Genomic DNA, 12597 nt, shown 5'->3' with positions numbered 1-12597 from the left:
ACCTACACATTATTTCAAAAGCTTCTGTGAGGCCAAAAGTTTAATTACACTTTCAGGAGCGAGCTCTGGGGGATTATTTTGAATTGCATGCCATGACCATAGCTTTCTTTAAGGCAAATGTTCAGTCCACGTAGTATGGTGGCTCCACGGGTGCCACCATAATGGCGCATGTGCAGATGTGCCCGGCCTTTGGGTCTTAGTGGTTTACCGTGCATGTGCAAAGACAGGGAGGTTTTCAGACCTCCCTGGTTGCAGTCTTTGCACGTGCTTGGGAAACTCTGCGCATGCGCAGTAGCACTAAGGATGTCAGTTCAAATCCCAACCATGACACAACCTGCCTGGAGCTTGCATGTTCTCCCTGTGCCTGAATGGGTTCCCTGCCACACTCCAAAAACATGCTGGTAGGATAATTGGCTCCTGTCTAGAATGTATGATTGTGAGTTAGGGACCTTAGTTTGTAAGCTCCTTGATGGCAGGGACTGATCAGAATGTTAAATATAAATGTAAATTGACGGTGCTATATACTGTAAGTACCTAAATAAAATAAACTAGTATTTTCAGACATAGGTTAACAATGCCAGCCTCCATATTTTACTCAGTACAGGTTTGTCATAAATATTCTTATTGAGGTCTAATGACTTAACAGGGGAGCCCCAGTGATCTCAATGGAAGGAAGAATCCTCCCCGGTGTTGACCATGTACCCACTAAGCACCCAGTATGAGTCTTGCTTGTTATTTGTGGCCTGTGTGCAGCAGCCCTTGCTGTAGAGACAATACATTACAATAAAAGGAAGCAGAGAGACTAAAAAAAAAGGAAACTTCAGTGGTTTTACCTGAATTAAACTCTTCAGGGCCATGATGATTGTGTCATCTGTGTTTTTTCTTTAATGGATAAATCTCAGGAGTCCTAATTCTCTTTTGTCCTTACATCACCTTACACTGGGAAGGGTGACTGAAATGACTAATAGGACCATTCTGCATCTGTCCTTACACAGCGCAGACAGCTATAGACCAACCACCGAATGACTCACTGCTTTCCGCCATGCTCTGGAATTCATATTCCAAATAGTTCTAAAATGTTAAAAAAGAACGAAGGATTGCTTAAGACAAGGCAATCCTCTAAATACACTAAAAACTCTAAATACAAAAAAATGTCATACACTCTAATATTTCACAGGACCGCCTTTAGAATTTGCTGTGGCATTGTTCTGATAAGCTTCTGCAATGTCACAAGGTTTATTTCCCACCAGTGTTGCATTATTTTTCGGACCACTGTGCAAAGTCGGATGTCGGACCACTGCGCAAAGCCTTCTCCAGCACATCCCAAAGATTCTCAATGGGGTTAAGGTCTGTGGTTAAGGTGGTGGCCAATCCATGTGTGAAAATGATGTCTCATGCTCCCTGAACCACTCTTTCACAAGCTGAGCCCGATGAATCCTGGCATTGTCATCTTGGAATATGCCCGTGCCATCAGGGAAGGAAAAATCCATTGATGGAATAACCGGGTCATTCAGTATATTCAGGTAGTCAGCTGACCTCATTCTTTGCGCACATGCAGTAACTATCCAATAGGATAGGTACTGCATGCTTAGTTTAGTTAGTTGCTTAGTTAATTCCAGGAGGCGACTTTGTTTTTTGGCCAGGCAGTGTATATACATATAAGGGATTGGTTTAACTGGCCAAAGTATTTGTATTTCTCTTATCCAGTCCTACATTTCCACAGCTCTGTTACACTGTACAGCAACAGTGCCTTGAAAAAGTATTAATATCCCTTGAAATGTTCCACATTTTTTTATGTTACAACCATAAAACGTAAATGTATTTTATTGGGATTTTGGGTGATAGACCAACACAAAGGGGCACATAATTGTGAAGTGGAAGAAAAATGATAAATGGTTTACAAACTTTTTACAAATAAATATCTGAAAAGTGTGGCATACATTTGTATTTAGACACCATTTTTTTATTTTCTGTTATTTTGAAAGTGTAAATGATGGAAATAAAATCTAACTTTTGTTGACATATTATAAGAATATCTAATCTGTAATTTGATGCCTTTTGGAGATTTTTCCATCTTTCCTTGGTTTCTTTATGCACATTAATACAAAATTTTACATAGGGTGCCCAAACTTTCGATCCCCACTGTATATTGTGCTTAATTGTCCCAATGAGTGCTCAAAAAACGTTCATATATAAAAAAGTTCATATATAAAGTCCATAAAAGGTCATATGGTGACTAGTGTAAACAGTGCAGGTGCTCTGTGCCCAACTTCCAGATGGTCTTCGGATGACACTCGATGGGCCGTGAAGATTAACAGAAATGCTCACTCACCAGAGGTAATAGGTAATGTGCCTTATGGCACTAAGACCGGACAGCGCTTGTTTGGCCACCTGGGCCAGGGACGGTCCCACCTGAGGTTGAACGCATGCTTTGACGTCACGGGAGCTGAGTGGAACGCAGATGGTGTTCACTGCTCTCCACTCCAGGGCTCCGTCTGTGACGGTCTTCATTGTTTTATTTTGCCTATTTTATTTTGCCTATGACGGCCTATATTGGCTTTTCTTTTTACCTTGGAAACAAATAAAACCTTTTAAAGGTTATTACACCATCTGGACCTTTTTTCTGTTCCCCACCCGGTCGGATGCATGGACGGAGAGGAGTGAGGGCTGAGACTGCTGGACGCTAAAGTGGGACCGTCCCTGGCCCAGGTGGCCAAACAAGCGCTGTCTGGTCTTAGTGCCATAAGGCACATAAGACCCATTCCCTCTGGTGAGTGAGCATTTCTGTTACTCTTCACAGCCCATCCAGTGTCATCCCAAGACCATCTGGAAGTTGGACACAGAGCACCTGCACTTTCTCACTAAAATAATCCTGAACTATTTACACTAAAGTCACCATATGATCTTTTATGGACTTTATATATGAATTTTTTTTGAGCACTCATTGGGACAATTAAGCACACAGCACTTTATTGATGTATTCAAAATATATTGAATTTCACTTATTTATATTTACCTATTTACTTTTATATTTTTGCATCTATGAAATTATTTATGAATTATTTATGAATTTATTTTAATGTGATTAAGTATTGTGTGCACCTGGTAATTTATGTTTACAACACTAATTAGCAAGCGCTGTAGGTAGCCCCTAACCTGAGGCTATACACTTTCACTTTTATGTAAAGTGCCCTTATTCTGCCTACTTAGCTCCCACCCTTCTTCCCCCTGCCCTAAATGTACAGTACAGGCTAAAGATGCTTGAGAGACAGTTCTATTGAAGTCTATGGAGATTGGCGCTGCAGGTGCAGCAAAGAAAATCTCAGCCTCAGGATGTGAACATTGTGGGAAACTGGAAATGTTGGGGTATACTGTGCAGGTGTAGCCAGCTTTGAAGATAATGTTTGCAAAAAAGAATTTCTGCCGAAAGGACTTAAATATGAGTAACAGTACCCTGCCATAAGCAGTAGTGTCTCTTTTTAGTACTGCTGAACTGTAGTCAGCCTTAGTCTGAATTAATAGGTTTTCCCCCTAAGTTTAGGTTATTGTCTGTTTCTGCTTGTTGCTGAAAAGAGTCCCTGGCAATAGAATAGGGAGATCAAACAGCCGGAATTATGAATATATATATATATATATATATATATATATATATATATATATATATATATATATATATGCCAGTGGTACTAGTGATGTATGCTGGGGAAGGTCTTACACATTTGGGAGTACCTTCTAGAAGTCCTTTAGCCTCCCAGGCTTTGCCTTGGGAGGACATGTGTGTTGTTGTTCTTGACCTTCCAGGTCTGCTGCCTAGGGAGGACACATGTACCTGAGAAGGGTAGGTTGAAGACTGTGGCCTGAAGCTTGCACTTTTTGGCCAAAAGTGTTGCCTGGGAGGAATGAATCTGAATTCTAGAATAGATCGCCATAGAAGAACTTGGTCTACTGGAGAGCAAGATGAATGCTTAACACTCCAAGAAGTCTGGTGGCCTGCCCGATGGGTTACCTGCCTAAAGTTGGAAGAATACAAAATGCCAGTCTGCCATATAGGTCCTGGGGCCACAAATAGTATTCTGGAAGCCTGTTGGTTATCACTTCCCATTGGGTGGAATTAAGAGCAAGACAACCCAATAATAGCCAGCAGCATGTGCAGAAAGGTGGTGTACATCCTGGCTGAATTTCTACTGAAAGGAGGGCACAGGGGGACTATAGTGTGCTCAGCTTGCATGCTGCCATTGCCTGATGTGATACTGTGGGCTCACTGCTCAGACTGCTGAACTCTCATCTTTGGCTGTGGTTGGAGGAAGCTGCAGGAGCTACTGCTGCAGAGGCAGGATAAACGAGCACCTGTTGTGGAGAACAGACTGACAGTTGTACCCTGCCCTCCCTTGCTATTCCCAGGAGGGTTGTAGGATGTCTTACCTAAGCCAGCGAGGGTTGTGATCACCCAGAGGTTCCTACTGCCCAAGCTGAACTACAGAAGACAATGGACCACTGCAGTGAACACCTTGCAGAACTGGTCCACAGGATCCATAAATTAGTCTTGGTTGACACCACCACTGTCAGAGAGCCAGAGGGAGACCCAGTTGGCATTTAAAGAGGGCTGCAAGCATTATTGCTGTCTCCAGAAAAGGTCCCTGTTCTCCACGCTGGATTTTTGGAGGCAGAGCCAGTAGAGGACACAGAGGCTGCTGCAATGGTGCCAGAGGGATCATGAGAGGGCCTCCTCAGTTCATACTGTATTGCCTTATTTAGAGTTGGGTACCCTGTAGTAAAAGGTAGGCAGGGTAGGTGCCTAGGTAGTTGCTGGAGAACCCGAGAGTAGTGAGTTGGGTGTATCATAGGTAGCAAGGAAATTCCAGACCTGCCTGTGCCAGCATGGGGCATCTTGGGTAGAGGGCTCTGTATAAATAGTCTGCTGTGCCAGTTGGACATGGAAAGCAGTGCAAAATCGAAGGCAGCAAAGGCTAAAATTGTAAAGATCTAGCTTCTGGGGCCTTCCAAAGGGGATGCAAGGAAGAAGAGTTGCAGGACTAATGGGACTACTCACTTGCCTTAAACTTAAACTTAAAGGTATTGGCTACTCCTTGGCTACTCCTTCTCTGATCTCCTGTATTTGTATACAACTGAAATAATGTGCCATCACTTTTCAAATTACTAAACTGTGTACCTATGTACATCAACTGTGTTCCATGTGTTGTTGCACATATGGACTCTTCCTTCTCCTAACCTCATAATTATTTAAAACGTCCTATGGAAACAAAACATGTGCTGGAAGGGCTGCTGCTGGGGTCTGTAAGGCCTGAAGAAGTCATGGAAGGGCTGTGGGGTGGCGTTGGAGGACCCTGTGCCCTTAGCACCTCATTGAGAATGGGGGCGAATTTAGGCCAGGCAGGACCAGGTTAAAGAGTACAGGTGTTCCCTCGCCATAAAGCTACATATGTTGAGAACATGTAGCCCAGCAAGGCTACACACAACACCAGTAAACAATGCCCGCCCGCCCCCTTTCATTGACACCTTTACATAAAGCCAAAGCTAGGAATATAATGACAGCAAGAGGTAAACTGATTTTCAGATGTACATGCAAGATCTAGTATTCAGTTATAGAGGTTTCAATTCTAAAAATATAATGTACAGTAAAAAGAAAAGCTTTACAACTGTGGTGCTGTGCCCCATGTTACACATAAGAATGTTGTTTGTCTGTGATAAGTTCACTGACAAGGCTGTGTTAGGACAAAGTTTACTCACGTGTTCCTAGTAACCTATTGCAAACAAATAGGTGAAAAATAGCCAAGTCACCGTTTTCTGGCCAATACTGCAACACGCCCAGAAGCGTAATGAAAAGCCAAAAGGTTCTGCAGCAGAAATTGAAAGGTGTGTTTGTGTGTAGGTACATATTTTCCTTATTTTATTATTGACAGGACTTTAAAATAAACTGCTTTTACATTTAGGTGTGTATTGCTGTCTGTTTCCCCACTGGAGAAATTTGTCTTCACTTCCTGTCCTAATGATGAGAATCAGAGGGACAAAAAGTGATGGGAGATCTCATTAAGACAGCAGCAACATTACATTTTTGGTTGACCCTGATTCCCATGATTTCTTGTCTAGGTGTTAGGCATAAAACAAATTACCCCAGTGATGTCACACTTGTAGTAAAAATCTGACAAAAGTTCCCCCATTTTATTAAAAAATACGTTTTTGTGGAATTTGTACTTTTGTATTACATAGAAACATTGAAGAGTGACAGCAGTCTTCTTTGGCATTCTCCTTGAGAGCCAGCAGGTGAGAAGTTAGGCACTTTTCATATTTACCAGTATGCCCTTAATTGCCATATACAAGTTATTTATAGAGAACAATAGCTCAAGCTGGAATGTATGCACAACTGACAGCAACAGGAGACAGCAACACTACCTGCGCAGATGAGCTAGCATTCCTCTGCAATGCCCTATCCTGCAAAGCAATCCTGTCACTGGGGACAACTTCACAGTGACAGTTTTGCAAGTTTGACATAAGCCTTAAGCCTTGTACACACAATGAGAATATCAGACAAATGATCGTCATTTTTTTTCTTTTTGAATGATAGTCTCATATCGAAAATGAAGAAAATTACGAAAATTCTCACGACACAATACAACTTCAGAAGCGATGTAATGTATTGTATTGTATTGTATAATTTTTTTTTTTTTTTTTCGAGCATGCGCAGTCCTGGTTACTCAATTTTTTTTTTGTATTCGGATGAATACTGTACTGATTAAACAAAAATAGTTTGTTCTGGTATCGTACGAGAAAAAATTTTGCATGAATTATCGTAATCAGCCATCGAAAACTGTGTACAAATGATCAGTTTATCGTACGGTCATTCTAAAAGTGGTATTTTTCATCTGATTTTCTCATCGTGTGTACGAGGCATCACTCTCTAGAAGATGGAATGAGTGCACAGCTGACTAAAGTAGTAATCACAGCTGGATCTCCTGGTCTCATTGAGTAGAATCAGCGGTTCCATCTGTATTTAGTCCTATTATTACTTTATTCATATAGTCCTGTTATAGTGTTCAAGGTGCAGTGTACCCCCTTAAGGGCCACAGAAGAACTAGGATCCCCCACCCTGCACAGCCAGGCGCACCATATTTTCACAGGCACTTCAGAGACAGAAAACAGTTTGTGACTTTGTTTTTGTTATTTATTGAGGGTATATAACTTGGATAGGGATGGGAGGTTATGGGATGCCCACTAGACTTTAGCAAAACTTCATTAACATCCACCTGGCTGCAGCTGCCCCTTTCAATAGCCCTCCAGGCTAACTTCTCCACCATAGTCCTCCAGACTGACACCACCCCACCTGGCTGACTCTTAGGAGATCTCCCAGGAAAGGGATGAAGGCTTAGGCACACCTCTGTCTTCAGAGAGAAATGACTACATATGGCAGTCTCCCCCCTTGTAAGTCCCCAGTAGTGCTGTCCTACTCCAGCTGTCTTCTCTTCCTGCTCTCCTGCCTCCAGGGAGGGCTTTCTCCATGTGTTATGGCTTCCAGCACCCGAGCCTTGGCCAAGTTTACCCCTCCCCCCTCAGACTAAGGGGTACCCCAGAGGGCCACTGACAGCCTCCACAGCATTAAAACTCCATCCTCCACCCGACTGCCCCTGCTGGCATAGCTCATGCCTATTTATGAGGGGAATCTGCCCCCTGCCTGCCCTTTTACTGGGGATTGGCTGAGGTCCTCATAAATATTCCAAACAGCCCCTCCCAACCTTCACCCACCAGCTTTAGAAGTTTCTGCAACCTTCAAGACCAGGGGGAGGCACCAGAGGAGCTCTCAGCATGAGTCATCCAGCCTGACTTACTGAACCCTGAACCAGATTCACAGCTCTGGTTTAGCCCTGAGCTAATACATTTACCATAGCAGACCTACACATTACACTCTGAGTGTAGGGGCCTGCCTAGACAAGCCAACCAATTTGCTTCCTTTCAGTCATGTCCTTGCACTGCATAGTTGTGGGTAGCTCTAAGGGGTATTGTTCAAATGAATTTTACTGCATATGCTCAGCAGTGTTTAAATCTCAACATACCAGTAAGAAAAGTTTATGTAGGGAGATCCTTAATGGGATGCTGTTAATTTTCCTTAGGGCTTCAAAGCATGGATATGATCATGCTTTGTTAAAGCTCTCCAAATGCCAGTCAAAGCCCCTGTCACTGAATAAAATGCTAAGCTCGCAGTCCTGTTTACACATTGCGTCTACTTTTCTTCGTTTTAGCTTCTCTTCAAAAATTATACCCCATGTCGCTTTAGTGGTGCTTCAAAGCGTCTACAAAGTCTCTATAGAAGTCTATGGAAAAGCTCACCTGAAGCACCTGCAGTCTTTGAAAGGCTATAATTCAGCTTTAGCTTCCCTATGTTTTGGAGAAATTGCAGGTATGAGATATCAACACACACACAGGGCATCTGCCAAGCTTCATTAAAGCTTCAAAAGCACCACCGAAGTATCAAAAAAACATCAAAAAAGCATGTTGAAGCAGTAAGCGGTTTAATGTGTTGAAGTCGAAGCAAGTGTAAATGAGCCTATGTTCCCAGTGTATCATGCTCTCCATATATTTAATGATTTCTCCTGTCAAGAGAGTGTACACTGATTACACTAGTGGGTGGTACCCATTCTGTGGCCTAATAAGAACCTACACCAGCCAGAGAAGGTTTCTAGAGAATACAAGAAGCACAAGAAGAACGGAGTGTGGTCCAAGAGTCCAGAGACTAGTTAATGTAGCTCCAGTGAGGGTGCTTTATGAGAAGCATCTAGTAAAATTATCCCTATTGATTGCCAATGGAAAAGGCTTTCCATCTTCTGCACTGCTACCATCCCGATAACCACAGGTTACATGACTTCGTGGAACCAGTCTTCCCTTTGTGGCCTATGTTTTCTTCATTCTCCCCTTACACCCCAAAAAATCATTTTAATGTTCGAGGATATAGACTAATGATATTTTACTCTGTCTTTTTTTGGTGGGGGGGGGGGGATTCCACTGTGTATTTGAAACTTTGGTTGTGATGTTTGGTGCTATTTTAAATTTGGGGTATGTCTTTTTTGCAGATATTACTTTAACGTGAACAGAAGTCAAAGCTCGGTGACTATAAGAGTGACACCTTGTGAATCGCCAATCCTGTGGACACTGTATTTCTTAACTGCTCATGGTATGAAGATAACCATACAGATAATGTAGTAGAGGACTGAAGCAAAGGAAAAACTTATATTTCATAGTTGGGTGAGGAACAGCAAGTTTTAGGCAAAAAAGGCAGATCAAACAATATGATCAAGTAGTATTTTCTGACCTAATAAAAGGGACAAGGTGCCTACAGTAAGCGCATACCCTAAATTCAACCCAATATTGTCAATTAGCCCAACCTAAAACTCTTTTGACCTGTAAAGGGATTTTGCACTGTGGGATGCAAGGGCCAAGCCAAATCAGATAACTTTATTTTGTTTATTCGAATAAAGAATTTTCAATGCAATTTACAAACTGAGATTAAAAAGATAACATAATTTGTCAAGCCAACAGGACTCATCACAGAGCATAATTGTTATATCTCTAATAGTATGACAGTATATATATATATATATATATATATATATATATATATATATATTTATCTTCAGTACAAAATTTTGTTTGGTCGATGGACATTTCAGCTGCATCCCAAAATCCCTGCCCACACAATTGCAATTTAATTTCAATTCCCTATAGTCTGACAATATAGAAATTATAGCATTATAGCCTCCTGCTCATCCATACTTTGTATTATTCTGATCTTTATCTAGTAGCTGTATGCAAATTTAGGAGGTTTCCTAAAATTGCATACAGCACCGGTACATCATTTTGAGTAGCAGTAGAAGAGAAGGACACAGCCAAGGTTTTGTTACCATGGTAAAGGAACTTGCTTCTTAGTAGGCCAGTTTTCCTGATATGTTATTGATTCCTTTGCTTGTCACATTTCCAAATGTATAAAACTAAATTCCCATTAGCCTCGGTTCACACTAGGGCGACCTGTGAGGCGACCTGGTCGCCTCACAGGTCGCTGCAGGTCGCCTCCCATAGGGAAGCTGCGGACCCATTCTAATAGGAGCCACACAGTACAGGGGAGAATGTACCCCGACAAAGTATTGTTTTTTGTATATCTTTTATGCAAATAAAGATTACATTTTCAACCAAAAAACAAGTCGCTCCGACCTAGAAAAAGGGGCCGGAGCTTCTTTGGGGCGACCAGGAGGCGACCGCCATAGACTTCAATGTTATGAAGTCCGTGGCGGCCGCTCCGAGGTCGCGGCGCGCTGCTCGCACCGCGATCTCGGAGGTCACCCCGGGAAGTAGCGTCGCGGTAGTGTGAACCGGCGCTTATCATATTTATAAACTGAAATAGAAACACTATATATTCATACATCAATTTTTACAATTCCTTGTGTTGTTTTTTCTTTTAGATTCCCCTGGGCAGAAACATCGGTACAGAACTCCTAAGGCATTATTTGCATTTGAAGGAAATGGAGAGGAGACATTTTCTTCAGGAATTACTTCAGATGGCACTTTCTTACTTGATATCATTTCACTTGAGTCTGACACCAGCTTCCAAATCTTTGTCTGGAACAGTCAAGATGGCATTCCTCCATGGCCTCAGCTTCCCTCTGATCCACGTGTAGATGTTCTGTCTATACAAGATGATAAGGTCAAGCTGTCATGGAAGCCCAGCATAGGACCTGCTCCAACTGACCTTGAGTATTGTGTGTTCATAAATAAAAAACATAACTTCAAGACATTTTGTGCTACCCAGGTAAACACAAAGAAAGATCTTGAAGGTTACCATGACTCTGAAGATGACATGACCCTAAATAAAATTACAGAGCAGTTACAAAATCCGGCTAATGCATACCCCAAACGCTCTAGAAGTTTGAAGACTCCAGAGTTGGTCAAACATGAAACAAAAGGATTTTTGTCTTCTCAAAGCTTATCAGGAAGTCAAAGAGTATGTGTTAGGCCATGGACCAATGCCACAATTCATGGCCTAAAGCCTAAGAGTCTTTACTACTTTGATGTGTTCGCAGTAAGCCAAAAGCATGGTACTAGTGTGGCTTACACAGGAACTTTTGCTGAAACTAAACCAAAACACAAATCCCATCTGCACAAGCTACCCAATGATGAAATGGTGAGCATATTTCTGAAAAACAAAGGTGTAAAAGTCATTGCTGTTGACCCACCTTCCTATGGATTCAAATGGCTTTTTGTTCATTCCTGTCTTCATAAAGTACATATTCAAATCATGATAAATGGACAGGTCCAGCTGTCTCAAAGTCTTCATGGAGCTCAGAATTTTAAGCTAGGTGGACATTCAAAGGGCAACTTTATTATCAGCTTAAAATCAAGTAAAGGAAGTCTAGGCTTGGTAAAGCTCTTTACTACCAACATGCACAACAACTTACCATTTCCCAGCCTACCCTCTGCTACTAATTTGTCTGTTTCAAAAAGATTATGTTCCTCTGCAACATTGACCTGGACAACCAGTGGATATGGAATCAAATACTGTATTTATGCAAGGCACATAGAGCAGAACTTGGACCTGAGACTTATCCAGAAACACCAGAACAGTTGCTTAAGCACCAGCTACCGATCTCCAGCTGAGAAAGTACTTTGCAGAAAAGGAGGAAGTAACACTCTCATTGAAGAACACATCACAGATCTAAAACCTGGAAAAGCCTATCTTTTTGATTTGTACTTCATTGGTCATGACAACACCACAATAAAGTTTCCAAGTCAAGCTTCAAAGACTCATGAATGGTGTATCTGAACATATGCATGTCTCAGTCTAAGGACATCTGGACTCTTGGCAGCTTCTAAGGTTGCCATAAGGATGTTTCAGGAAAAATGCTAACTCCCTTGCAATAAGTAAGAAACTGGTGGCTTTTTGCAGACGCTTTTTGAAGACCCTTTCTACATTAGGGTGTTTTGAAACAGTTATTTTTTAAAATATTCACATACAATATAAATATACTTATATTAAAAAAGAATAGCGCACACATGCAAAAGAAATTACTACCAAATTTGAAGACAATCCATAAATAAAAATGGGGATTTGGTCCCACCATATGGCCATATAGTGCTACAGAATACATAATAAACAAGCAAAAAATTTGGGGGGTCCTACACTATCCATGAAAACTGTACTCTATCTGTGTCCACTATAAAGTGGATATAGTAGGAGTCCCCTGTAGTGCATTTGCACATCTTTCCCAGCAAGGAGTATTATCTCCAAGGATTAGAAAGGCTGGATTCATCTCTTTTTCATGGATAGTGTAGGACCCACTGATAATGGGGTACTTTGACGTAGTGGTGGGCTTGAGCACTATATGGCCATATGGTGGTACCAAATCCCCATTTTTATTTATGGATTGTCTTCAAATTTGGTAGTAATTTATTTTGCATGTGTGCGCTATTCTTTTTTAATATAAATGTCTTTTGGTTCATAGCTGCACCAGCTTAGAAATACATGGGTATGCTCCCCCAAATTTTTTGCTTGTTTAATATAAATATACTTACTATAATGAAAATGCCTGTGTGGTGGGT

General features: G+C 41.6%; 1 protein-coding gene across 1 annotated transcript in view; it reads left to right on the top strand.

Moving 5' to 3' along the window:
- LOC309553182 (protein NDNF-like) overlaps positions 1–11945 on the top strand; it is a 56290-nt gene extending 44345 nt beyond the window's left edge. The window contains exons 3-4 of the mRNA XM_082254128.1: positions 9081–9181; positions 10464–11945. Of these exons, the coding sequence (XP_082110254.1) occupies positions 9081–9181; positions 10464–11821 (1459 nt within the window). The 3' untranslated portion in view covers positions 11822–11945. The remainder of the gene's footprint in view (positions 1–9080; positions 9182–10463) is intronic.
- Positions 11946–12597: the final 652 nt, after the last annotated feature.

The sequence above is a fragment of the Pelophylax lessonae genome (assembly GCF_965119305.1).
Source record: "Pelophylax lessonae genome assembly, chromosome: 4".
Taxonomy (NCBI): domain Eukaryota; kingdom Metazoa; phylum Chordata; class Amphibia; order Anura; family Ranidae; genus Pelophylax; species Pelophylax lessonae.
This window is presented reverse-complemented; position numbering and strand designations above follow the sequence as displayed.